Source organism: Psammomys obesus, unplaced genomic scaffold (assembly GCF_907164565.1).
Source record: "Psammomys obesus unplaced genomic scaffold, mPsaObe1.curated_primary_1811, whole genome shotgun sequence".
Lineage (NCBI taxonomy): Eukaryota > Metazoa > Chordata > Mammalia > Rodentia > Muridae > Psammomys > Psammomys obesus.
The window spans coordinates 12,975,108-13,003,043 of record NW_026596117.1 but is presented as its reverse complement, the minus strand read 5'-3'; the positions used below and the strand labels follow the sequence as shown (position 1 = coordinate 13,003,043).

Below are 27,936 nucleotides of genomic sequence, written 5' to 3'. Positions count from 1 at the left end.
TCAGATGATGGAGCTAATTGGATAATGAGATCCTATTATAATTCAAGCATCTTATGCAATGCTTTGTGTGGCGAGCTGAGCATGTTGTAACATGTCTTGAAATATCCTGTTTGGATATGTGTGTTGTGTACACAAATGGCTCCCTTGGGCACCAGGCAGGTTGTGGGATACCACAGACATGCTTCTGATTTAATATCTACACTTGAGTTAGTTGGCTCGAAAAGTCAATTACTTCCTAAACCTGAGGATACAGTGGTTCTCATTTAAATGTCTTTCCTAAAAGCAATTCATCTCATTAGTGAAGAATGGGATTTGAACCCAGGGCTGCCTGATTCCTAAGCCCTGACTCCTTTTGATGCTACATACCACCTCATAGCTACCTTCTGTTTCTTGAAGAGCTGGGTGTGGTTTGTTTAGCTTCTTTCTACCATGTATTGTTGCTCCCACTGTATGGGGGTGATATGTATGTTTGATACATGTTCCTAAGAAATGAGAAATAGGCTCATTCAGCAAGGTTGGCTCCCTTATGCCTGGTCCTGACATAAACCTATATAATTACACCCATGCAATCTATTGCTTCCTTAAAGTTCTGTCCATTCTTTCAGTATTGGACTCAGCTTGAGGCTTAGGTATGAGTTAAATAATTAAATATTGATCAAAGCAGAATATAAACCAAGAGGCCCCACATAACCTTCTAGTGTTCCATCCTTATCATGGAAAGCATTCCATATCCAGTATGGCCACCTGTTCCCCCAAACCATCAAGTGGGCTTAATTTATTCTCAGGCTTCAGAAGCCTTCCCAGCTTTACAAGACAGCAGCTGGTCAGTGGACTTGACGCCACTTAGTCTTTCTGCCTCCTTTTGTTTTGCTCCCCATTGTATCCCATGCCCAGGACAGTATCTTCTTCTGTTAAAGGAGGAATCATAAGCTCTGCACGTATCATACTAAAAAAAATAAATAAATTTTATGTACAAGGTGAATGATGAAACATAAATGAGCCAGTAATATATATTGCAGTATAAACAGTCTCTTCAGTTCATGAGGGGATTTTTTTCTTCCTTTCTTTCAGGATTCTGCTGAGTAGAATCATTGCCGTGAAAACAACTTCCCAAACCTCAGTAGCTTAAACATCTATAAAAAAGCTTTCTCAGCCACTTACCACTTCAGTGTTGGTCAGGTCAACAACCTTGGGGGTCTTGTGGTTCACACTCCTCTTTCCCCCTTAGAGATTTCCGCTGCTTCCTCTGCATTTAGTTGGCAGATTTGGAAATCTAGAAGCAGGCTTGCTCAGCCAGGCCTGGTCATGGTGCACACCATTTCCCAGACCGTGAGTTGAACTCATAGAGTCACATGGGCCACACAGCTCAATCCCAGCCATGTGTCCTGGGGAATAGATTTTGGTGGTGCCCAACGGTGCCTGTCAGAACCTTGTAAGCCTCTGGATGACACAGGCTCGTGTCTATGTGCAGTGGTTACCAGAAACTAGGAATTGTAGGAATTGTACTTATATCTTCTGTTATGGCTTTACAGACAAACTCCTGTGATCAGAATCTAAATTATTGCATTGGACTCATCGAACAAGTTGGCAAAATACAAGCGCAACTCTTTGGGATCCTCACCGTGACAGCTCAAGAAGGCGAGAGCATCTTCTGTGTCTCCACCCCCTACCCCCAACCCCAAGACCATCTCCCTGTCACGTTTGCTCTATGCCTTTCTGTGTCCTCTGGCTGAGATCCCTTCCCCACCGTGCTGATCTGCCCTCTTTGTTGTATTAGGAGGGCACAATGAAGGCGTGGAAACAATCAAGACTCGGCTTCTGCCTATGCTGGAGACCACTTTCAGTAATATAAACATGATAAAACTTATGGAGAACAAGCAGGTAGGGATCCCCAATAATGATGCGGCACAATGAAACTGGAACTTCCAAGACAGAAAACTAAGCAAAGTGCTGTCCTCCCCTAGGCCTGGGACTAGTTCCTTTCCTAGGTCAGTGTGAGTTGTTAGACATTTAGAAACCAGACTGGAAAGAAAATAATGTGCCATAATTAAGGTGTCCATCTCATTACATTTCCTTGCCGCTGCAAGCCTCCCCGGGCTAGATAATATCCACGTAAGTTTATTAACTTTACACTTTTAGAGTCTGAAAGCCCAAGCAGCATGGTACAGACTACACAGGGGAACACATTTCATTGATAAGAGTGTGTGGGAAAGCGTGATTGCACAGCAGGACAGGAAGCAAATGAAAACATGGGAGGAGCCAGGCTTGCTTCTTCACTGAAAACTAGCCAGAGTCCGGTGAGAACTTCTGACCTTCCATGATCTAAAGGCTTCTCCCGTCAGGCCCTACTTATCCCTTTGTCACACCCAGGGCTCAAGCTTCCAACTCACGCACTCTTGAGAGAGACAGTGTAGCTATATTGTGCACCATGGCAGTGAGTATGGTTGCTTCCAGATATTTAAATGGGCTTGCATAGATTCCTCATAAAAATGGAAGTAGTCAAAGTGGGATGTTCTGAACAAGAACCAGGAGCTCAAAGATTTCTGCTTAGGTGAGAACCAAACTGGACAGAAACCCACACTCTGCAGATCCCATGGGAAGTTGTAAACTTTTATGATTCTGAGTACTTACTCCCCAAAATGGGGACAATAATTTTGCCAATCTGATGGTAGGATCCTGAAAACAAAAAGAAAACAATTCTCTCTCTTTGCAGAGAACCTGGCACGTGGAAAGATCTCTCTCTACCTAGAGATGCCACTTGTCGTTAGTATTTTTTGAGGGCATATGCTGGCCAGAGTTTTGCTTCCTGAGGGTGTTAATTCTGGGTGCAGACATTAGGAGTATGCTTTAAACCCTTTTTATTCTGGGTATAGAGATTATATAGGATGAGGTTTTTTTATTTTTAAATTTTTTTAAATTTTATTTTATTTTTCTTATTAGTTACATTTTGTTAACTCTGTATCCCAGCTGTATTCCGCTCCCTCATTCCCTCCCAATCCCACCCTCCCTCCCTCATCTCCTCCCTGCCCCTTTCCAAGTTCACTGACATGGGAGGACCTCCTCCCCTTTCATCTGACCCTGTTTTATCAGGTATCTTCAGGACTGGCTGCAAAGTCCTCCTCTGTGGCCTAGCAGGACTGCTCCTCCCTTGGGGGGTGGGGAGGTCAAAGAGCCTGCCATTGAGTTCCTGTTAGCAATAGTCTTTGTTCCCCTCACTATGGGAAACCAATTGGTTACTAGGATGATGTTTTTAAAGTCTTCATTTGTAAACAAGTTATAATCTGTATGCAGTGGAGTCCACAGCAGCTAAGTTTGGAACACACAAAACCCATTTCTGAACAGATACATAAACTGTGCCGTGTGTGTGTGTGTGTGTGTGTGTGTGTGTGCCCCATGACCTGACCTTAGCCTGCCTTATGCCACCTTCAGAGCAGCTACTGTTCTGGTTTCTGTCCTTCTGAATTAAGGGTTCCCATGGTAGAGGTTCACAAAAACTGAGCCATGCTCTTTTGTGTACAGCTTCTTTTGCTTAGCACAGTGTTTTTGGCCATGTCATGTTCCATGTCCATATTACTTTTATATACTCTTTCCAGGACCCACAGTTTAAGGACAAAAACAGAGTGGGCATTTCCCGGGATCAGGAAGAACAGCTATCAGATGGTGAATTGAACCCAGACAATCAACAAAACCAGGTTCAAGACGAGTAAGAGGAATGCAAGTTATCTTTTTTTCAAACAGAATTGTTCTAAAATTAATAACTTTTTAAGTGTGGAAAGAGAATAATGGGTCATGTAAAATGTGTGCACTTGCAAATAAGTAAAGTTGTGTGTTTGAGAGAGAGAGAGGAAAAGAGAGAGAGGGTGAGAGAGAGAGAGAGGAGGGAGAGAGGACAGAGAGAACGGGCGGGAGGGAGAGGAAGGAGGAGATGTGAGGGGGAAACTTAGCGACTGAGTTGAGGCCTGGATATCCACAGTCTATGATCCTTGGTTCTTCACTCCATCCGTGTTGAGCCTTCAATAGCACACATTTTAAATAAAGATTATTAGATAACAATCTGTTCATTGTCAGAGAATACACAGAAGGAGAAGGATTAAGGCGGGTGAAAGATGAGGCAAACAGGAAAACTGAGGAACACAGGCAGAGCAGTCACTTTTCTCAGTGCTGTGAGACAGACTATCTGACAAGGAACAGCTGAATAAGTTTAAGGGAGAATGGGTTTATATTGACTCAGTTTGAGGAAATACAGTCCATCCTGGCAGAGGAGGCCTGGTGGCAGAGTGATGGCTGTTAGGGTCAGTATTCCTTCCCTGTCTGTCTAGCGTGGCGGTTCCCATGCTTCCTATTTCGTTTACCCTAATCTAGAAAAGCTCTCATGCGCGTGCCCAGAGGCTTAGATCCTAGGGGCTTTTGGGTTTTGTTTGTTTGTTGACAAGATGTAGACCAGGGCTGGCCTCACATTCACAGAGATCCACCTACCTCTGCCTTCTGAGAGGTAGGATTAAGGGCAAAAAGGCATGTGCCACCGTGCGTATGAACTATTTCCTAGGTCCTATAAAGATGATAAACAATATTGGCCATTAAAGAAAGTATATATCTATTATCCTCTTTTAGGGGAACACTTAAATCTTGGACTATCTATCTATCTATCTATCTATCTATCTATCTATCTATCTATCTATCTATCTATCTAAAGTTAGGCAATGTCAGGCAACAGGAATAACAGAGCCAGGCTAAGCTTCTGGAAACACTGCAAAGAAATTTCAGGCTTTGGGTCTGAACCTGAAAAAGGTAGACAGATCATACGAGACACCATTTGACATGCTTAATTAAAACAACAACCACAAAACCCAAAACAATCAGTCGCCAGCATCTGCCTCAGCTTCATTCCTGCCATGGACCAGACAGCGAGGAAATCAGGACTGGAGTAGCATGAGTCTCTCTGTCTTGTTCTCTGATGGAATTTAATTTTTTCCCAAAAATCTTTTATCCCAATTGATTAATAAAAACAAATTTTCTTCTCAAAAACAGAGAAGAAGAAATGCAAAGGTGGAAGTCACGTTAGCTCACTCTGTCAAGTTTCTGATGTACTTTACTCCAGACATACTTGCGTGTGCTTTTTCTCGAAAACACATCTACCCAGCAGCCACGTACCTGCCAAACGTACACACGTAAAAGCTGAGCTCCTCTTAAGCAGTCTAATCTGTTTCAGTCCACATTACCTGGCTCTTCTATTTGACACCTCCAGGTGGCATGGCCTTTTCTTGTTTATCAAAGTCCTCTTTGTGTCAAGTGGACACAAAGGGCCTAAATTCCAAGGGCCATTTTCCTTCTCAGCTGGTTTGCCCCTTGTTGGGACTCTTCCCTTGCTATATTCTTAGGCATCCTGAAGGTGAGTCTCTGGGGGTCTTGTAATGCCTGTGGTCCTTGCTGGCCTTGGCTCCCTCTGGACACTAGTGTCTTATGCTAGTGGCTTCTGAGTAGGGGCTTGTCTGGTTCAGTTTTCTGGAATGTTAGCTGGCACCTGCTTAAGATGATAAGGGCTCTCCGATTTCTCTAGTTATAAAGAAAAGCTTTGAGAATTGGCTGGGTTTGGATGTCTGCCAGCAAAGATGGGGTTGGGATTTCCTACCTCTCCTTTGTAAGTACAGTCTCATGGCACTGCCTTTTGAGGGGTGACAGGACCAGAAAAGTTGGTTGTCTTAGTCAGTGTTCTGTGGTGAAGAGACACCATGACCACAACAACTCTTATAAAGGAAATCATTTAATTGCGGTTTGTTTACAGTTTCAGAGATTTAGTCCATTGTCATCATGGTGGAGAACATGATGACATGCAGGCAGATGTTATAAAGGGATCCACAGGCAGAAGGAAGAGAAAGACACTAGGACTGGCTCGGGCTTTTGAAAGCTCAATTTGTACCTGCAGTGACACACTTCCTCCAACAAGCCCACACCTATTTCATCAAGGCCACACCCCCAATCCTTCCAAATAGTGCCACTCCCTGACAACTAAGCATTCAAAGACAAGCGCTTATGGGGGCCATTCTTACTCAAACCACTGCATTGGTGTATGCACATACTTAAAAAAGCTTTTTTTTTTTTTTTTTTTTTTAGAAAAATGCTTCAAAGATGGAAATTTGTAAGAATCATGCCCACAACACCCACACACCCTTTCATGTCATGTGTCCTATTTACTTTATCACTTTTGAATGCCTTGCTTTCTTTCCAGAAGCATTCACGCTCCCATGGAGATACTTGCTTTCATGTTTCTTTTTGCTTAGTTTTAACATTCCTTTGGTCCATTTTTTTTTCCTTTTTTACTTAAAATCTCCCAAATGATGGCATCAGTGTGTCCTTTATCTCAGAAATTTGCTCAAAGAATCAAACCCATCAAACCAATCACAAAACATTTAAATAAAGTACATTAACCTGACTAAAGCAGTTTCTAGTTAAAAAATGTATCTCTATCTCTTATGTCATCCAAAAGCAAGAAGTTAGTACATGTACCTTGCGTGCACAGTTTTGTACAAACACTCAACTGTGTGTAAGGACAGGGAAGCAAATCCTCATCTTTGTCTGTGCTTTTCTTCTGGCTCTATTTTCTTGGCTACTTTCCATTTTCTTCAGGCCTCTCTTGATTAAAAAAATAAGTTTTTGATATTTATCCTTAAAACCTGTAACAGACTCCAATTTTATTAGAACAAATTCATTTCCTTTAAACCTGCAACAGCCCTATTAAGACATTTCTCCCCCAGCATTCTTTTAGACTTTAGGCATTTCCTTTTTATTCATTCACTTCGTATTTCCTCTTTCACAAAGATTTGTGTGATGGGCATTGCTTTAGGCACTGAGGGGAAAGATGAATACTGTATTTTGTAGTTTATGGTATGACTAGGAGACGAGTGTGAATTGCCCTCAGTGGAAGAGGAGACGCTGAGCTTGAGGGTCCTGTCAGGCAGCAGGTAGAGTGCTGGTGGGAGGTGGGCTCACATGTAGGTAGTGACCTGGGAAATGTGGGGTTGGTGGGGATTCTTTATCCTGTTCATTCCCAGCCTGCTTCATTGTTGAGGTAAAGGTCTGTGCTTGTCAGATTGTCCACAGCTCTGACAAAATGCTTGAGATATATAACTTAAAGGGAGGGACGGTTAATTTGGCTCAAAAGTTTCAGAGTTCACAGTTTTAGAGTTCAGTTGATGGTCTCTGGGCCTCTTGACTCTAGGACTGTGATGAGGCAGAAGATCATGATGGGAAGGGCACAATGAAGTAAAATCTCAGGCTTCCTAGTGAGTGAGCAATGAAGAGGGTCTCCATGACCCCTTAAAGGCCATGCTTCAGTGACCAGTATCTTCCAAGTATGCCAGACATGCTCCCAATGCCTTTCTACCCAGGCATCAAGCCTGCCAACACTTGAGCTCTGGGCACACATTTAAGATCTAAATCACCGCAGCATCCCAATGTTTTACCCCCTGTTAGTCTTTCACTAAAAGACTTTGCACACTCTAGCCTCAGGACTACTGTGATGAAACAGCCTAGATATCTCAGAGATGCCATACTCTGCGAACCTGTCATGTCTTCCCGTATCGGGGAAGCTCCATTGAGAACCACTGGTCTTCCATCCAACGTTGTTCATCTCACTTTCTCTCACTAAATTTATATTCTCTAGTCAGAGAAAGATGACGTGGTTTGACCAAAGTCAAGAGGGTTCTGGATGGTAATTCTGACCAAGCTATTTGGAAAACTGTGCTTAGGAAGGGATGAAAATCAGTGGCACAAAAAGCACAAGATATGGGCGCGTATGAGCTACTCCTCTTATTGCTGTGACCAAGCATCTAGCAAAAAGCAACATAAGAGAGTTAAGGTGGTTCAGGCCGTATAGTCCACCTTGACAGGGAGCGCATGGTCGCAGGGCCAGCTTTCTGCCTGTGGCAGCAGAAGGCTGCCAGTTCACACATTCCGGGGGATCAAAGCAGAGAAACGGGGATATCGGCCTTGGGCTGGCTTTCTTCCACTTCTTACTTTCCCCAGGAGTATTTGATGGTGTCCACATTGGAGAATGTGTTTCTCTCTCAGTTACTTCTCTCTGGAAGCAACTTCACAGACCAGCTCTTAAAGGAGCAATACCATAGAGGCTTCTTTATCCGTTATCATCTGAGGCTGAGAGTTACCACAGCGTTTTAAGGACTAGCTCTGTAATTTCTCTGCCTCTGACTAAACAAGGGATGTTAGCATGTTCCTGTCCGAGTCTGTCACAATGTCTGCGATGTGGTCTGATGTTGTTTACGGTGAATTTATAACACAGGTCAGAAGATTCCTAGAAAAATCTATGCCTCAAGTTGGAAAGTCTGCCCATTTGGAAAAATCTGGTTTTAGTTACTGATTTCTCTTACAGTCTGATGGAGAGTGGAAAGAGTCTTGATGGAACCAAGAACAGATCAACCATATCCCTCATGGTGGCAGAGGAAGAGATAAACCAGCTAAAAAAGCAGTAAGGAAAAACAAAACAAAAAACAACTCCGAATTCCTGCAGCTGCTGCTGAGTTCTTGAGCTTTGCTTTTCAGTCACTTATTTCAATATGAGAATTCCCCAAGGAAGAGGAAGGGCAGTAGTGCTTTCATGAATATTTCTCTTCTTTTTCTCACCATAAGAATTTTTCACCGACTACAGGAATTTTTTTCAATGCAACACAGTATTGAGGACCCTAAAAACCTCATTCCAGCAGTACTGTTTCCACCTGCTGTTTCTTCCAGCGAGTGAAGAGCAGTATGGAGTCTTCATGGTTCTGAAAGCCACCTCTTCATTTTCTATTATTTTCTTCTATCACCGACACACACACACACAAAATGTAACACAGAAGTCATTTTCAAAGAGGTTCATCACCTTAAACTGCTTTTAGAATTTTCTTCATGTTGAGTGTTTATTTGGATACCAGCTTTTAACCTGGATGCAACATTGGGATAAACTTTTGTTAAATTTTAATTTAGACTAGCTCCTAATGATTGTTTCTAGAGGGAAACAATGAGGGAAACAAAAGAAGATAGGTCCTCTATCTTCTTTTAGTTTTTATGTCCCTATTTTCACCCAAAGGAGCAGGTGGGAATATATTTTATACGCATACATGCACACACCTTTTGTACTTTTCACACATAAATTTTTAGCTTAATTTAGCCCTCACATATGCTGTAGTGTTTCCTTCTAGAACACTCCTGAGATGTATCAGGGTGCTGCCATGTTTTCCACTTCTTTCTACCCCAGCTTCATGTTGATCTCTTCCATCCTGGTTGGTATACCACCTTGGATTCATGGCTGATATGACAGAGTGGTCTTCTGCCCCTTCCTAGTACACCCTTAAGCCCTTCAGCACTTGTGACTTCTTTACATCCTGACCAACCATTCATCTTTTCCTCTTCCACTGTTGTCATCTTCATCACCGCAGGTCCTAGGGGCTTTTGCTTCTGTTTTATAGTGTCTAGCCCTCTTTAGATCTTAATGAGGATGCCCATTTTATTTCTAACATTTTTTTAATTTTATTTTTGTGCTTCATTATTTTCAGAAGTCCCTGTCTCCAGCCAGCTTTGCAGGGTCTTTCTTCATACTCTGTCTGTTCAAGAGATGAACTAGTGAGGGTAGGGGATTATACCACGTGGGAGTTTTGATTAGTAAAGATGAGTCTAGTTGTAAAACACTCTACTGTTCTCAGGGGATTCACGTAAATAGCCTTTCTTCAGAAAGCCTCCCCCCTGTAAGCTGTAGAAGTGGGTCAGATCTCTTGTTCTTTGCTTATTGTATGCATTTCACATACAATAGTCTTAGCCTTGTGAACTCTAAACCTTGAGAGTTTCTCTATGTAATAATGGCATGTGAGTGGTGCCAATTGCACTCCCTTTTCTTCTATTCCCCTCTCTACCTCCTAAAAATTTATCCCCCCCTTCTCTTCTATTTCCTTTCCTTTTCACTCCTGTCTCTTCATTGTTGTTAGGCTTAAATCTCTTCAAGCCCAGGAGGATGCCCGCCACAGACAAATAGAGCGCCGACTCTCTGAGGCCACAAAATCTGAGCGTCGACCTTCAAACAAATGGAAATCAGAGCCACGGGTCCCAGATGTACGGAGCCAAGAGGTGATCTCCGACTATGAGAAACATCTGCAAAATCTGAAGGATGAGATAGCTGTCTTGTCTGCTGAAAAATCCAGTGTCCAGAGCAGGTCTGACAAACTCTCACAGATCCTTTCATTTGCCTTTTGTTTTTGTCTCTTACTGAGCTAGTGGTAAAAGGCTGGACAGTGGGAGAGGGTGACAGGGTAAAATCAAAACCCCGATGGCCTGGGAAGCTTCAGTTCGTACAGGGGTGATTTTCTTGAACTCTTATCTTTCTCTCCAGGAAAAATAGCTGAGAGCTAGGAAACAGGTGTCTTGGCCTTGAAACCAGGCGTGTGTGAGCTGGCTCTTTGATGAACAGTACAAGTTGAAAAAAGGTTCCATAAGAGAAGATCTGTCCCCGGAAGCCTAGGAGTCCAGTGATTGGAGACCATTGTGCATTTACTGCGCTGCATTTTTTTTTGTTTGTATTTTTTGTTGTTGTTATTGTTTGTTTGTCTGTTTGCTGTTTTTGTTTTGTTTTGCTTTCTTGAGACAGAGTCTCATTTTGTAGCCGTGATTGGCCTGCAGCTCACTATTACAGTCAGGATTGGCTTGAGATTTCAACCCTCCTGCCTCAGCATCTTGGCTGGTGGGATTGCAGGCGTGAGCCCCCCTCCCACCCCCCGGCTGGCATTTCTTCTTTTTCTCTGTACTCTGTTGATGTTCCTGTGTAGGTAGTTTTCATGAGATCCCTCCCTTTCAACGTGGCAGGTGGGGTCGATGAGTTAGGTGTTAGGTGAAGACAAGGCAGATGTGTCTCCAACTCTGCATTTCTTTTCTTGCTCTAGTACCCTCACCCCTACGGCTTCTCCTAATTGAGGTTATTGAAGCACTGGCCCCTGACCATCCCTTAGGCGTTTCCCGAGTCCCTCATTTGTGGAGGCTTTCCTCTATTATGTACTGATACTGACTGGTATAACGGCCAGTGAGTATGGTAGGATTATTTGCACCGTGGGAATTGGCAACACCAGGAAGGGAGGTGGCATTCTCCACAAAGTCTGATGACTGATTGATTAGCTCACCGCTTTGCCTGTTGTTTGCATAGCTCCTTCTCTAGGGCTTCCGTGTGGGGCTGGCTGGTCTGATAGCCTAACAGTTTAGTTTGCTCTTGAGAACAGTCCAGTTTTAATCACAACATCCTGGAAATACTTGGATGCTGTGTTTAAGGAACTCCAACATCTGACTTGTGTTCTAACTGTGGCCCTTGTTGGCAGAGTGACCCCCAGATGGTCCTTGAAGGTGTCTGGTTCTCCCTTTGTGACACAATGACCATCAGTCAAAGTGGGAGCTACAGGCTGACTAAGATGTAAATTGAGGTGCTCATGATGAAAAGGCTGGAGACAAAAATGCCTCCCCTTGCCTTCCAAAGGCGAAAGGCCATCCCTGCAGGCTCCTACCCCCACCCATGTGTGAGAGGTCGTGTGGAGCTAGTGTGCCGTTTGTGAAGTGTGTTGGGAGAAGAATCAGAGTTCAGGAAGTTCAGGAACGAGGAAAGAGTGAATCAGTCTTGCCCTGCTTATTCTTGCTCACCCGCAGGCCAGCCTTTAGCCGGTCTCCTAGCCCTAACCGCCACTGCAGCAACCACCACAGCCGCAGCCACAGCCGCACCCAGAGCCGCAGCGGCAGCCACAGCCGGAGCCGCAGCCGTGGCCATAGCCGCGCCCACAGCCGCACCCACAGCCGCAGCCGCAGCCACAGCCACAGCAGGTCCAACAGCCCCTGCACCGACGTGGTCAAGGCCAGAAGCCCATCCCCAAACCGGGCCAAAACGTCCAGCTTGGCTCGCAAAGCTGCTCTCCTGTCCCGATTCAGCGATGCCTATTCCCAGGCCCGTCTGGACGCGCAGTGCTTGCTGAGGCGTTGCATCGACAGGGCTGAGACCGTCCAGAGGATCATTTACATCGCCACAGTGGTAAATGCGGTATCTGCAGCTGGACTTGAGACCCTTGGGACGGTGGGAAATCACCAAGTGAATTGTGCAGCCTTAAGAAGCTGGTGCATCCTCAAGTCAATGTGGAGGGGGATTTTAGTCTCCCGACCCGTTCCCCGTCTCCCCCATCTTCCCTCCCATGCTGTCATCATATGTATTTGGGAGCTCTTTGTTTTTCATGACCATAGACATATCACATATATTAACATTTATGTTGATCAGACATTTGCTGCGGTGCCTGTCATTCAACACACGACTATCTCAAATGTGTGCATGTTAAATGGACTGAAACCACGCCTTTTTCGGCATATGACCCCATGAGCACACACAGTAGGGTTATTGCTGTAAATGATTATTACTTGTTGCTGTTCTGCCAGTGTTAGAAAACTAGAGGACAGGTTAACTCTCTTCTGCTTAAGTTATTTATGAGTTACTGAAGCGACCAATGTGTCAGCTATTTGAGTACTGTAAAAGATATGTAAATATAATCCTTGTCCTATGGCTGAATGCCACCTTGAGATCCCATTATAAGAGTAAGCACGAAGAAACACGTTCACGTGAGAGAAAAATGTTAATTCTAGAAATCCCGCATCTGTTCATGCCAACAGTCAACAAATGTGTATGGGTCACATCTGCCTTGTTCCTAAAACACTGCATAAGAACTGAGAATGAAGGATGCTTTTATGTTTTCAAAGGGGCACGATAAAAAAAAAAAATCAGTGACAGAGATGGCAGCCAGTGAAGTCTAAAGCATTTACCGTTTGGCTCTTTCTAAGAAGGTTAACGGGCCCTGGTTTATGTAACTAAGTCACTTCCTGGTTTAGTCAAAGCTGTATAAGCTTCGAGAACACGCCTTTCTTGGAAAACCAGGTCCTGCCAGTAAATGCTGTGTAAGACAAAGGCTTACCGAGTTTGTAAAAGAAATCTGGGACCAACTGTTTTCTCTTAACCTTGGCCGGTACCACGGCGTTGCTGTGGACCCACAGCACAGGACTTCCATCCTTGGGTCTGCACTGTACATTTTGACACTCAGAGTTGCCAACACAACGCCCACTTGTCTTAAAATCAGTGGGTTATCATGTATATTTCTACATACTTTTTAAAATCGAGAGTCATATTATCTCACAGGTCAAAACTATGTTTAGCCAACCATGTTTAGTTATCTGAACACTGGTATCACGGTGCAATTTGAATTCTTCTCGATTCCTTTCTTTGGATTTTTTTTTTTAAATCTCCTCTCATCAGATAAACTTGTTGTGTTTTTATGTGCAGGAGGCATTTCATGTAGCTAAAATGGCATTCAGGCATTTCAAGATCCGAGTCAGGAAGATGCTAACACCATCGCATGTGGGCCCGAATGACTTTGAGAACTCAGTCTCTGACTATATCGTTTGTCATCTTGATCTATATGACTCTCAGAGCAGTGTTAATGTAAGTTTGGGGTCTCCTGTGAGGAGTAGCATGTGGCCGGTGACATACCGAATGTAACGTACCGAACACTGAGAACTCGAGAATCCATCTGTGTATTTGTTGTCACGTGAATGTGATGGAGGAGAGAAACATTCAATTTATCCTGAAACACTGGTCTCTATTGGCTGCGTTTCTCTTTTGCATGTGTATGCAAGTGTGGTATGTGTCATGTGTGTTACATGTGTCTGTGAGGGTGGGCACACATCTGTGAAGGCCAGAGGTTGACACCGGGCATGTTCTTTGATCACCTTCCATTTTAACTACTAAGGCAAGGTCTCTTGTTGAATTTGAGCTTCCTGGTTGGGGTACTTTAGCTACCCAGGTTGCCCAGGGAATCTCCAGTTTCTGCCTCTTTAGTGCCGAGGCAGTTGGACTGCCATGCCCACCCTGAATTTATGTGGGTGCTGGAAATTGAACCCAGGCCCTCTGGAAGAGCACCCAGCGCTGAACAATCTCTCCATCTCTCTGAACTACCTTATTAAGAGCAAGGGCGGCTCATGTTTGACCTCGACTTTGCCAAATGGCTGCCTTCCACATTAATTTAAACTTCCAGGGCTCTGGTTTTCTAATCTCTAAAAGGGAACATCAGAGATGATTGTTGTACAGAGTGGCTGGGAGAGGTTCTCTGAAAGGAGGCAAGCCATTTGTCTTGAACAAGACTTGGTGCATAGTTAACACTTAATAAGTGTCTAGTAAGTGGCAGGTGTCTCATACATGTACTCACAAAAGGAAAGTGAGGAGAGGAAGATAACTCAATTGTAGAATGCCTTCTATAAAAAAAAAAAAAAGCACAAATATCCCAGGCACAGACAGAAAACGTGGGTGAGGTGGTATACATCACAGCACGAGGAATGAGGGACAGGCAGATCTTTGGGACTCTTTGGTTGGCCTGCTAGCCTCCCTAAATCAGTGTGCTCCAAGTTCAGGGGGAGACCCTGTCTTAAAAAAACCAAGATTGAACGATACAGGGAGACATCCTTCGTTAATCTCTGGGCTCCACACATACCTGCACGTGTATATGAACACCCCCATGAACTAATAAATACACACTTTGAGCCTCTTCCTTTAGTTTTTTTAGGAGAGGGTTTTCTTGCTGTTTGTTTGTCATTTCTGCTGTCTTCTCTCATCTTTCTCTCCTAGTGAGCTCAACACCCTCCTCCTGCAGCACATCTGCCCCTTTCTGGATTGATGTATCTTCCTTCACTCACATCTTCTTTCCCACCTCCCTTCAGTCACAGATGATGTTGGGATCTTGTGGAAGCTGGAGCTTCTTGTCACATTTTGGCAGCCAACTGATGCCGCCTTTTGTTTTCCAGGATGTGATCCGTGCCATGAACGTCAACCCTAAGATCTCATTCCCCCCTGAAGTTGACTTCTGCCTCCTCACTGACTTCATCCAGGAGATCTGCTGCATAGCCTTTGCGATGCAGTCCTTGGAACCACCCCTCGACATTGCATTTGGGGCAGATGGAGAAGTCTTTAATGATTGCAAGTAAGAGGCACAGGAGCAGTTGGTCACCCATTTTGGTTCGTGTAGTCTGCATGTTTTGTGGACCACTGTTGGGCATTTCCATCACATGCCTTTAACCAGAGGAAACTTACTGGTTTGTGTGCCCAGTGGTTGGGTAGTTGAAGCTAGAATTCCTAACTACGACTGACTTTGATCCTATTGTTGTCCTTCTGTGTCTAGAAGTCCTCTTGGTATACTGTTCTTATGGAATGTATACAATTTACCCTTGTTCATTCAATTGCTGATTTCTCTACTCCACTATCTGGTTTCAATCCAGACATTGCATTGTGATGCTTATTCTAAGCATCACCTGTCTCAAGTTTGTGTAAACAGGCCACCATTTGTTCTCTGTAATTGTCAATTAAACAACCAGCCACAGTGCTGTATAATGGAGACAATAGGGTGGTTCGGAGGGGAGAAAGGAAGTGAGTGGGAGTAGGAGAGAGAGATTGGCAGGACAGGACTTCAAACCATGAGGAGAGATGAACCAGACCTAAGATATGACTAAAAGCAAATATAATGGGTGGAATCTGAATGGTAGGAAACTATGCAGGCTTGGAGGTTTAGGATGGGATGGAATAACTATTGCCCAGCATTGTGCTCTAGGCTAATTAAATAAATTCTAGTCTCTGTGTGGTGATTTGGGTATACAGCTGCTTTAGGAATAACTGCTGCCTAACTAAAAGATAAATCAGTTATAAATATTAATAACCCACAACAGGGTCCCTATCTGTTGAGTCAACAATTCAGGAGTTGAAAATATTAGGGAAAAATTTGAACATGTATAAACCATTTTTCTTGTCATTCCTTACATAATACAGAATAGTAATTGTCATATTCTATTTACATTGCATCAGGTATTGTAAGTAATCTAAATGTGACTTAAAGTATGCAGGAGGAGGCCCCTAGGTTATATAAAAATGTAACAACATTACATATCTATGTATGTATATATGTTATATTTATTTATAGACAATCTTACTGTGTAACTCAAACCAGCTTGGAGCTCATTACTTAGGTCACACGGACTTTAAACTCAACCCTTCTGCCTCAGCCTCTCTTGTGTTAGAATTACATATATTCACCACACAACCCAGACTATGAGACCATTTTATATGTTATGTGGACATCTGCCAGTCATGGTGTGTGCTGGGTCCTGAAGAGATCCCCTGTGGTTTAGGGTACTGTGCTTTAGGGAGTCACAGAACGCACCAAAGCCTTTAGTACTTGGCTCCCTTTCCCAGGAAGCCATCACTGAGACCCTTTCCTTGGCCTCATGCGTCATGGTTTTTCCTGTGAAGTGGGCTGGAGACTCCTTCACAAATTGCTCTGCTCCTTGGCCTGGCACCACACTCAGCTGAGGTTTCCTTTTATCGGAAGAGTCAAAGAATTGGGTGTAGGTACCTGGGCTAAAGTGGGCAGCAGAGAGGGACCAGCACCTCTTCATCCTGAGTTGTCCCTATCTATGATATTAACTAAGTTATAGAAGGTTTTTTTTTTTTTTTTTTTTTTTTTTTTTTTTTTTTTTTTTTTTTTTTAATTAGCCTTAGGACACCATTAGCTAATTTCAGGTAAAACTAAGCTTGCTATTATTTTTTGCTGTTTGTGCGTTGACTAGATCATATATTTCCTCTGTTTTTATGCTTAACATACTTTCCACACTCCACATTCCCTGTGGACACAAGGGGACAGTCATGAATACAGAGGTCCTCATGGAGATTCACACTGCATATTTTCTTCTAGATTATTGCTCCAGCCTACTGAGCTATCTTAATGGTTACTGTCATCTGGTGGTTTTTTTTTTTCTTTTCTGCTTGCCTTTGAGTAATTTTTCTATATTTTAACCAAGTCACTGACAAATATGTTGACTTGTTGCCATATTGACAGAGAGGGCTGAAGAGATGACTCAGTGGTTAATAGTACTAGCTGGTCTTCCGAAGGACCCAGGTTCAATTCCCGTCACCTCAAAACTCTCTGTAACTCTAGCTTCATGTGATCTGACATCCCCAGGCACTGAATGGACATAGAGCCCAGGCATGCATGCAACAAAAATATCCATATACATAAAAAAATCGAGAGAGAAAGAGAGTTCCCCACATGTTCATTTAGATACGCATTGTTCTGTTAATTAGTACTCTTTGGATATGACCACTGAGTCACATTTCAACCTGTGTAAACCTTCTCCTGGTTTTCTTTTGTTTTGTCCACAGACACAGCATGAGAAATATTGCCCAGCATGAGAAATAGGACAGCAGGAGAGCACATGCCCATCTCTTTAAGCACAGACTGAGAATCACAATCACTGTTTAGTTCTAAGCCTAGTCAAAATGAATGTTTCAATGGGTTTCCCCTACTTAGGCTACAAAGCACTAACTTCCTGCTAGTGGCCAGAGCACAGTGGTAGAGTGTGTTTACAAGATGCACAGCTCTGGGTTTGATCCAGAGTATGGAAGAACAGTTCTTACGATCTTCGTTCTCTTGTGTATTCCCACAGGTACCGCCGCAGCTACGATTCGGATTTCACGGCTCCCTTGGTCTTTTATCACGTGTGGCCTGCTCTCATGGAGAATGACTGTGTCGTTATGAAGGGAGAAGCTGTCACCAAGAGAGGGGCTTTTGTACGGTGGCCTTGCATAGTGACAATTCATCCCCCATGTTTGATTTACAAGTTCGAGAACATTTATAAACCCAAAGATTCTATAAAAGAAGTTGATAGACTTATTTCATAAGATTTCATACAAAGGAGAAGGGGGAATAGCTGCCTGTTTCTGTACTCTCCCACAATTCTTTGTAATTCCCTTGCAGTGATTTCATTGCTGCTGTTCTGTCTGAGGATGGTGCTAGCCATGACTCATTTATCTCCTCTATCTTGGAGATAGTTTGAAATTCCTAATTCTCCACTTGAGGGAAATTATGCATGTATCCTGTTTTTTTCTCCTTGGTATGATATGTAGGGAAGGGGAGGATGGGAGAAAATGGGACAGAGAAAATGGAGAGAAAGGAGCTATTTGGCTTTGGAAGGGTGCTTCTTACAGCTCTTGGTTATAGATGTTTGAACATCTTGAAAAACTGAACAGCCTTCCAGATTGGAGTCTTTGGAGTGTGTGTGTTCATGTGTGTGTATGTGCATGCAAGCATGTGTGAGAATGGGGGGAGGGATTTGTATGCTGGGATTTTTGGCCACAAGGACCTTGGATCCTCATATTCCGTGATGTAGGATTTACTTGAGCCTTTCCTAGAGAGAATTAGTTGTATTCTGAAAGGATCCTCTTGGTCTAGAGCATACTGGGTAGCAGAGAGGTACTTTGAGGCTCCACATAGTATGGGAATAGAGCAGTAATTTTTTTTTTTTAATTTTAGGATTTTTTTTTTTGTTTTACAAGCAAAATCCCATTGTAGTGAAAACTATCTTCATAAAAAGCTTTATGCTTCAAAAGCTCGAGCCTATCACAATTGGATTTTTTTTCTATCTGACAATACACATGCTCTATTGTGCATTTTTTTCATAAGACGGGATTCTTGTCCTTATAGTCCTCTGTTTGGAAATTTTTACAAATGGAGTGCAGTTTGGAAGGGAGGGAGGGAACTTGGCCACAATTTTTATGCTCAAGCCAGATAGTTACTGCCTATTTATTTCTTGTTTCATCGAGTACCTCACCCACATTTGCCCATTTTTATTGGCACGCAATTAATTATTAACTATTTAATGAATTATTGACACACTTCTACTATTAACTGGGTGTAGAATTCTCTTCATATTGCCTCTGTAACTAGCCAGCAGAGGCCTTTTATTGTGTTTAATGAGAAACCCTTCCCTGAGCACCGGAATGCGAATTCACTCAAGTTCATTATAATGGGATTTTACTGTCAAATACTGGGTGCTGCAGGAAACAGTAGAAGGGTCGCTCACACAGGCGACAAGGGAAAAGTGATGCCTTGTCAGTAAAGCTGTGGCAAGCCGCATCTGCTTTCACGAGCTCATGAGTCTCTCTCCATCTTTTTTTTTCTTTTCACAGTGGAGCTCTGTGCGACCTGTAACTCGGTGCCGTAGCAGGAGTTTAAGTCCCATCTGTCCTCGTACCCGCATTGGACTAAACACGGTACATGTTTATCTGACCATTCTAGCAGAAAACCTCCTACAATGATACTTTCCCATGAAAGGGATAATTAAAAATATATAGGTAGAAAAAGAAATTGTTGCCTTGACATAAACCCCTAGTGATTTTTTTTTTCAACACCATTATGGCTAAGAAATTTAGCATTCTAGAAAGAAATGAAGTGTTTGTTTTTTTTTTTCAATTTTTTATAGTTATTTCAAGGAATAACAGGCTTTTCTAATTTACTAGTTTTATTCTTTTTATCCTCAACAGGTGTTAGACAGTTGGACATGTAGACATGGGACATTCAAGTCACAGATCTGAACACAGGTCCCTGGGTTTTTTTTTTTAGAAATTAGTACATGGATTTGGAGGAATCACAGAATGATCCCAGATTGAAATGCTTCCTAAAGGGCAGTTAAAACATTAATTTGTCCCCAAATTCAAAGTAGGAAAGACAATATTTGTTTCTTTGCATATTAGTCCTTCAAACTTCTATTTGAATTAGAAAAAAAAAAAACATAAAAATCTTTCTGAAGACTTAGTATTTGCAGCCGTAAAACACCACATGATTGAACCCTGTTCATTACTTACCAAATAACATTTAGTCAACATCTGTTGAATGTAGGGGCTGGACCAAGACTCATATCTACTAGTCCTTCAAACGGAGGTTCTTTTATGTGTGCATTTGGCCTTGTTCTCAAAGAGAACTACAGGCGGCAACCCCCACATCTCACCACTGTCCCTGGCAATTCAGAGCTTCCTCTGCAAAACCAAGGAGAACATCCCTGTTAGTTACTCAGACCGACCATCTTCACTGACTTTAGCAAGCATCCGCCAGTCTTCCAATGGGCTCCTCCTCAAACACAGCTCAAAAGCCAGATGTGGGAGGGACGCAAAATGACCGACGGCGGTGTTCTCCCTGAGTGAGTCACCATGTAGGAAGATTAATGGAATTTGAACGACTTAGGTGGCTGATGACGGCGCAGATCAAGTTGAGAGATCCATGGGTTGACTTGATGTGATATGGTCTACAATGTGTGGGAATGGAAGTTGGTATTTGATTTGGCTTTTTAGAATGGACAAATGTCACACAGGAAGAAAATCACATAAGAATATAAGAAATGCTAGGGAAGTGGGAAAAAAAACCCACAAAATGGGCACAGTCCTTTTGATCTTGGGGATTTTGCAAAACTTAATCACCTCTATTCAGGAATAAGAAAGTACAGTAGGTTAAAAAAAAGAGGTCATGCATTTAGTGACCTGATGACTAAAAAGAACCTGGGGAGCATCATGATGGATGTCTCCCTATCCCAAGAGGAAACCATGAATCAGAGGACAGAGCAGTTTTCAGAATAGTATTAGGAGATGGTTCTCTAGGCCCTGGAGGCTTGAACTCTCTACTCTCAGTGGAAGTTTTATTCAAGGGGAGTGTCCCCCGCACTGAGTCCTCAGACATGTCTGAGCCCACCTCTCTTATCAGAGAACAACGTAGCTTCAAGTGTAGGTGAGGACATCAACTATGTTCTCAAAGATGAAACTGAGCCAGCTTCCCTTCTCTGCTCATCTGTCTCCTCCTTCAACAAAGCTAGGAGCCTACAAGATGAAATGTAAATACTTCAGTTGGTCTTTTTTTTTTGGGTTTAACTAAGGCCTTGATTTCCACAGAACAGACTCCACCCTGGACAGTGTCCTTTGAACATGTTTGAGCGTTCAGGATAGGAAAGAGGCTTGTAGCTCGTGTCAGACTTGAACTGCCAGTGTGCTAGTTTCTGCTTAGTGCAGGTGAGATTTGGACATTCTTCCTTTGTTGATGTTCAGGGCTCTTCCTGTAGAGGGCAGAAATTGGACACATGAAAACATTTATACAGTCTTTGAGCTTATGTCATCACTTTAGCTCTGATTAGTTAACTGTGTTAAAACTTTCTTTCCTCTTAAGCCATTGAACCCAACTTCCAGTCAACAACATAATTTAAACCAAATTATAGATGTGCATTTACTTAAGAAGCTTAGGAAGACTCATGCTGGTCAGTGCCCCAGAGCAGCTACCTGGCTGGTTTTAAGATTAACCATGTCCAAGCAAGCCATCTTCTGAACTCTGTATACTGTATAATTCGCGTTGTTCTTTTATATTTTCAGATATCTCGAAGTCGGAGTCCGTCTCCAATAAGATGTACAGTGTCAAGTAAGTGGGATAGTTAAGATGGAGAGAGTTTTCTGTTTTTTAAAATATCTTCTGGAGCATGCCACATGTTTAGTCTTGGGGACTATCTTTCCTCCCCAATTCACACTATTCATTTCATTTCTGGGCCCTCTCCTTGATGGTGCCTGGGCTGGTCTCATAGGTTACAGAAAGAGCAACCTCCATGGAGAGATTTAACTGCTTTGACCCAAGATTGGCCATCCCTTTTCACTTAGGTACTTCTGAATAATGTGCAAAAATAGTGATCATGGCAATGATCTGTTTGTTTCTCTCCCTAGGGTATTAAGATCACCAGCCACGTTTGTTCGCCATGGTCCATTGGAACAGCCAACTTCCTCAGGGCTTCCACCCACCTGCCCTGTCTGCCTCCGACCTCTTAACATGAAATGAAATGGCAATTTTGTGTCTCACTCTGCACAGAGTTAAATGCTTTGGTTCAGTGCCTTTGTAACTCTAGGTACATAGCAGTTCCATTCCATTTTATAGGAGCAAATCCCATTAATTTCATAAAAAGATTATATAGGCAGATAGGATCATATTCATTTGAACATAGTCCATTACAAAGATACAGACTTCCCTCCCAAACTACTAGACTCTTTCACAGAAACTCTACGAGTGAAAACAGAAGTCATTACCCAGCTGAGTCCCAAAGAAAGGACAAGTGATCTTAGTTTATAGATCAGTCATAAATGCTGCTATTGTCAGCTTTTAGCTTCCAGAGACCATAGTTGGGTGTTCTAATCCCCTTATAAAGTTTCAAAGGCAGCCTTAGTTTCAGGCTGGGAAACTCACCCCAGTGCCACTTACTTCAGGGTAAATGGAGACTGTGGTAAGACATTAATTTAAAAGGGCAGAATTAGTTAGCTTGCTTCTCTTTTTGTCAAAGCTTCTGCATTTTCTGTTTTCTATTTTCTCTTCCTTGCTTCCTTCCTTCCTTCGTTCCTTCCTTCTTCCTTCCTTTCATTCTTTCTTTCTCTCTTTTTTTGTGTACAGGTGCCACTTAATCAGTTCATATTTGGAAGCTGTAGCTTCCAGCATCTGAGATCTAAATCCCTCATATTTTTTCCCCTTTACACCTTTTCTTATAAGATACACGATCAATTAGTGAACTCAGTCAATATTAATTAACAGTCAAGCTTAATCAATTAACAAACTAAACAACTTGTATACTGGCAACATACTACAGATAGACTAATGTTGAGTAATAAAAGATGAACCAGAATCGAGGCATGTGGGAGTGTTTTCTTCAGAGCAGTTGTCTCATAACCAGGAATGTTTCAAATTTTAATGCCTGTGTTAAATACAAAACCTACCTGGGAACCACCCTTCCACCCCCTCCTCCTGTTGTAAATGAAGGCCTCATGAAAGCCCTCTGACTAGAGTACGTGCACTCAAGACCCTTATGAGGGGGCTTGGTTTACTGATTTTAAATGTTTATGTCTCTTGACTGCTTCACTGTGACACCCACGAGAGCGCATAGCCAAGGTAGGAATGAACTGTTACTTTCTCTAGGTAACTAGAGCTTCCGTCTTTTTCTTCTAACCCTTTCAGGCCAGCCTTACATATATAAACCCCAGGCGTGTTAGTCTGAGGGCAGAGTGCAAATCAGCTCCTGATGCTTTTTGGGTGGGTATAAATGAAGGCAAGAGCCCGATGTCTCTAAGCATTTTGCGCCTGTGCTGGGGGTGGGGTGGGAGTAAAGGGGCCCCTTGGTCTCTGCTTCTCAAATCCTGTGATCAGCAGCTCGTTCTGAGGTATGAGTTTCTTCTTCCTCTTAGCATTGTTTGTTTGTTTGTTTGTCTTGTTTTTTCTTCTTTTTGTTTGTTTGGGTTTTGGTCATGATCTTTTTGAGGCCAGGCCATGTGCTTGAAAGGAACACTATGTTCCCTGGTAGCTTTTGGTTGCCTCTTGGCCATTAGCTTGCTGTGTAGCCTTGAGCAGGTTATTTGACCTCTCTGGGCTTCAGTTTCACTGTAGAATGAGCAGATTCGATGAAAATGAGTGGATTTCTAAATCTTAACAGACTCCTCACTGCTTCTTATAGCAAAGAGTTTACTCTGGCAATCCTGAAACTATGGCTAAAGTTAGTGTTAACCTATATATGACCATATGGATTTTAAAATGGACATAATAGAACGCAAGCAATTTCTAATAAAAGTTTTCAGTAAAGAATGCTCAAGGACCATCCGTGAAGATGAAATTAGAGCGTTAAGCGCTGAAGTGTACCCAGCACTGGCATGTGAAGTCACCAGCTATGATTTACACATCAGCAACGGGGGGCACCGCGTCAGCCTTGGAGATGGACCATTCTTGATAACGTTTCAAGCAAAAACCAGTCTTACCCCACTTAGCTACACCATTCCTAAAAATCGAGTGTATGCTAACACTGCAGTAGTGCCTTGTGCTGTAGAACAAAAGGTCTTTCTTAAAATCTCACCAAGTAAGCCAGGCGTGGTGGGACATGCCTGTAATCCCAGCACTCGGGTAGGCAGAGGCAGGCAAGATCTCTGTGAGTTTGAGGCCAGCTTGGTCTACACAGAGAAACCCTGTCTTGAAAATATAAACAAACAAAAAAGGTCTCATTAAGTATTAAGGTTGATTCTGTATCAGAAGGTTTTTTTTTTTCCCCCTTAAAGCCACGTATGTCATTTAATATGGATAAATAGTCCAGGTATTTGTTCTCAATGGTATGGGGACACTTGCCAATTCTCAAGTTTCTAATTTGAACTATAGCCACACAGGAAAGCCAAATAGTCCAAAACAGTTTTTGGAAAGCATCCGTGAACCCAGAGAAGGCTGGCCTGTCCTCATGGCATGTGGGTGTCGACATCTGGAAAGCTCTTGTTCTGTATGCACTCTGGGTCAGACTGAGTTTCTATGTTATTGCTCAGCATCTCATAATAAAATCACAGTAGCGTGCTTTACTCTGACGTGTCTTCCTTCTGGAGGCTTGGGTTCAGCAGCGCACTTTCCCTTCACTAACCCACCAAAGAGAGCCCCAATCACACATGCCTCAAGGAAGCACTGACTGTGCCCTGCCCCAGGTTGACCTGGGATAGCTGGGTCACTACTGGCTGTGTTTTCTCATTCGCCGCTCCTCTCACCTGTTAAGGGTACCTTCTGTGAGCCCTGCTTAGCTGTTTCCCTGGACTCTTCACTTAGGTTACTTCACTGGCTCCCACAGTAGCCAGGCGTGTTTGCACCTTTGTATGTAAGGGGCTTTTTTGTTCAGCGTGCTCTACAATCTGGTCTCGATGTCTTTCCCTTTAGAATAAGACCCAGTCTCATCTTCTGTTTCTCTTGGCACACAGCACTGTGTCTTTGCTTGCTTGCTTGTTTTCAGGGAATATGTGTATTTCCTGAGTGTGTCCTATAGTACTGAGGATAGTTATGTATAGAAAGAGCTGGATTTTATGGAGTTTAATTTCCTGTCTAGCTGTATGCCCCAGCGATTTTCCTGTCATGAAGAACAGATATGAATACATAAGAAAATGGAGCTGACGAAAGCTAGGCTTGTGGCAGGAAGATTGCCAAAAGTTTAACGTCAGTTTGGGCTATTTGGTGAGTTCTAGGCCAGCCTGAGCCACATAGGGGTGGCCTTGTCTCAACAAACCAAAAGAGTCTCAGTAAAAATAGCAAGTCAAAGGCTATGTTTCAATGGAGGGATTATAAACTATTATCAGGAAAATATCTCTAGATAAAACAAAGCTACGGGGAGGCTGAGGGAGACAGCGTGTTCAAGAAAATGCTTGCTGTGCAAATGCAAAGATACAAGTTTGGATCCCAGCACCCATAAGGCTGAGCTTGACAGCATGTTTCTCACAGCAAAGCTGGGAAGGGAGAGACAGGAGCGCCTGGTCAAGCCGATCTAGATAAACAGACAAGCCCAGTTAGGGAAGGGGAGGTTTTCTCAAAAACAAAGGTGGAGGAGAATTGAGGAAGATATCTAGCCTCCTCACTCAACTCATAAATACGTGCACCCATCTCCGTATGCACATATAGATGAACGCGCGTGCGCGCACACACACATACACACACAGGGGCAGTGGGAGAGGAGGATGAATGCTATAGGAGGGAAGGATAGACTAGTGTGGTAAAGTATGCCAGAGGATAGAACTCGATGTTAGAATCTATAACTCTGGCATTGTTAATGAAGCTAGTATGAGAAGGAAGAGGCGGTCCACAGGGCATCTCTATGAACCTGCCCCATTAGTGCATCTGTTTGCTCCACCCATGCTTAAGTTACAGGGCATCTGCTGACCATTCCAATTTGCTTTTAAGCATGCCATACATCCTGTAGTAGGCAGAGCGCCATCAGCATCCTTCTGGGAAAATAGTCAGTGGAAGATTTCTTAGTGGTGGTGCTTTGAATAATCTCATACCTATAATTAAGGGTAAGATGTTATGGAAACTTAAAGAAGCTAGCATTTACAAACTGCCTTAGGTCATGGAACAAGGAGCTCTCAGGAGCCATATGAATAAGTGAGATTTAGAATGGCATGTGTGCCTTAATAAACAGAATAAACAGGGGCCGTGAGAAGATAGGAACTAGATTTCTTGTCTCAAATGAAATGTAACTGGACAGTTTCACACTTGAAGAGGCTCCCAGCAGAGGTCAGCATGAACACACTTTCCATAGCATCATCAACAATTATCTATCAAAACTGGGCATTTATTTGTCCTTCTACTGGGTAAGAGTGACAGAGGAGAGTGGCAAGTGTGTGTGTGTACTGCAGACTTAATTACAAATTGGGTTACAGTGCTTTTAAATTTCAGTAAAGTGATGTATTAGAATATGTTGTAAAATGTGCTAGAACGGCTACTTAGTCACTGGGCAATTGTCAGAAGAGCTCAGGTGTCACACTAAGTATGAGTCAGGTCTGTTGGCAACTCGTTTCTTATTTTGGGACACTGGAGCCAGGCGTGTGACCCAGACTATCCCTGGGAAATGTATGAAAGGAGCCACTAGATGGCAATGTTGCTTAGGAAGTGAGAGCCACGCGCTTGCTGTAGAAAAATGGTTTTGGATCGAAAGCCCTGAGAATGTATCTACAACTTCATTACCGGCGCAACTGCTCACTATCAACTTAAACAATATCTTATATTGATAGCGAATGGTCAGTATGAAAATATAGAGTGTCAGAAAATTGGCTGAAAAACTATGCCATAACTAACCTGATAAAAGATGTATGAATTTGATTGTCTTAAGGCGTAAGAAACAATTTCTTAAACAATAGGGGTGAGGGTGTTTGTCTGTCTGTCTGTCTGTCTTGGTATTTTAAGAATTTACTCTAACATCATCATTGTGTCAACCTAGAGTTCTTACTGAGGTGGACTGCAATGAAATGTTCGGGTTATCAGTTTTTGCTCTTGCTGTTCTGGTGGAAGACCGGGGCTGCATTCCCTGGCACTCAATTCATGATGAACAACTGCCTTGACCCCAGTTCCAGAGGATCTGACGCCCTTTTCCGTCCTCCAAAGACATCTGCATGTATGTGGTGCTTCTGAGAGCAGGAAGGCACATACACACACAAACAGAAAAGCACACACACACAGTCACTTGGTGTTAGTGTTATTTTTCTTGCCTTCCTGTATATGGGTGAGAGTATGTGACATTTGTCTATCCGGGGCTAGGTTACCCGCTCAGTTTCCTGGTTCCACTCATTTACGCACAAATTTCATTTTTCTTTACAGCTGAGTAAAGTCACGCTGTGTATAGGTAGAGTTTCGTTATCCACTCACCAGTTGCTGGATGCTGTTTCCAAGTCATGTCCACTGAAATGAAGGTGGATGAGCATGTCTCTGTAGTAGGATGGGGAGTCCTTTGGGTCTATGTCCAGGGTAGAGTTGGGTCAGGTTGGAGACCTACTTCTGGTTTTCTAAGGAACTGCCACGCTGATTTTTATAGTGGCTGTACAAGTTTGCACTCCAACCAACAGGGAATAAAGTTCCCCATCCTCCACAGCCTTGACAACTCTTGTCTTCTGCTAACATTAGCCGTTTTGATTGAGGTAAGAGGAAACCTAGAAGCAGTTGTAACTTTCACTCCTCCGACGGTTAAGGATGGCGAACATTTACAAAAATATACCTCTCAGCTGTTTGCATTTGTTCTTCTGACGTGCTCTGTTGGGTTTCCTAGCCCTTTCTTAATGTCTCGCGTTTTCAGGTCTTTGTGTATTCTGGACATGGATTTTCTTTTGTCAGGTACAGCGCTGGCTCACACCAGCAGCAGTTTCCTGCAGAAACACCCACAAGATCAAGCCAGCGATGTCTAGCATGGATAGGGAGGGCTGGTGGATACCGACCGCTGAAGAGCTACTGAGAATCGACAGCTTCTAGGGGGAAGGAAAAGGCTGTTTTCTTCAGGCGTGTGGGACGGGTAGATTGACCGCAATCAGCAGATGGCCCCATACTGTGCATATGAGTATATGGAGCATACTGGAGACCCACTTCCGGTTTCCTAAGGCACTGCCACAATGATTTCCATGGTGGCTGCACAGGTGGACAAAAAAAAAAAGGCATTGTTGGCATGGAGTGGGGAGAAGATGGGGACTAGATCTGGGAGGAGTGTAGGGGGAGGAGCTGAGGTCAA

The 27,936-nt window shown here is 43.2% G+C and overlaps 1 protein-coding gene across 1 annotated transcript in view; it reads left to right on the top strand.

Annotated features, from left to right (window-relative positions):
• The window catches only part of Spata18 (spermatogenesis associated 18), a 28,263-nt gene extending 6,095 nt beyond the window's left edge, over positions 1 to 22,168 (top strand). The window contains exons 2-13 of the mRNA XM_055629332.1: positions 1,533 to 1,638; positions 1,778 to 1,881; positions 3,594 to 3,703; positions 8,387 to 8,482; positions 9,975 to 10,199; positions 11,671 to 12,046; positions 13,337 to 13,495; positions 14,851 to 15,026; positions 17,539 to 17,662; positions 19,061 to 19,144; positions 21,281 to 21,326; positions 21,623 to 22,168. Coding sequence (XP_055485307.1) covers positions 1,533 to 1,638; positions 1,778 to 1,881; positions 3,594 to 3,703; positions 8,387 to 8,482; positions 9,975 to 10,199; positions 11,671 to 12,046; positions 13,337 to 13,495; positions 14,851 to 15,026; positions 17,539 to 17,662; positions 19,061 to 19,144; positions 21,281 to 21,326; positions 21,623 to 21,630 — 1,614 coding nt within the window. The 3' untranslated portion in view covers positions 21,631 to 22,168. The remainder of the gene's footprint in view (positions 1 to 1,532; positions 1,639 to 1,777; positions 1,882 to 3,593; positions 3,704 to 8,386; positions 8,483 to 9,974; positions 10,200 to 11,670; positions 12,047 to 13,336; positions 13,496 to 14,850; positions 15,027 to 17,538; positions 17,663 to 19,060; positions 19,145 to 21,280; positions 21,327 to 21,622) is intronic.
• The last annotated feature ends 5,768 nt before the right edge of the window (positions 22,169 to 27,936 follow it).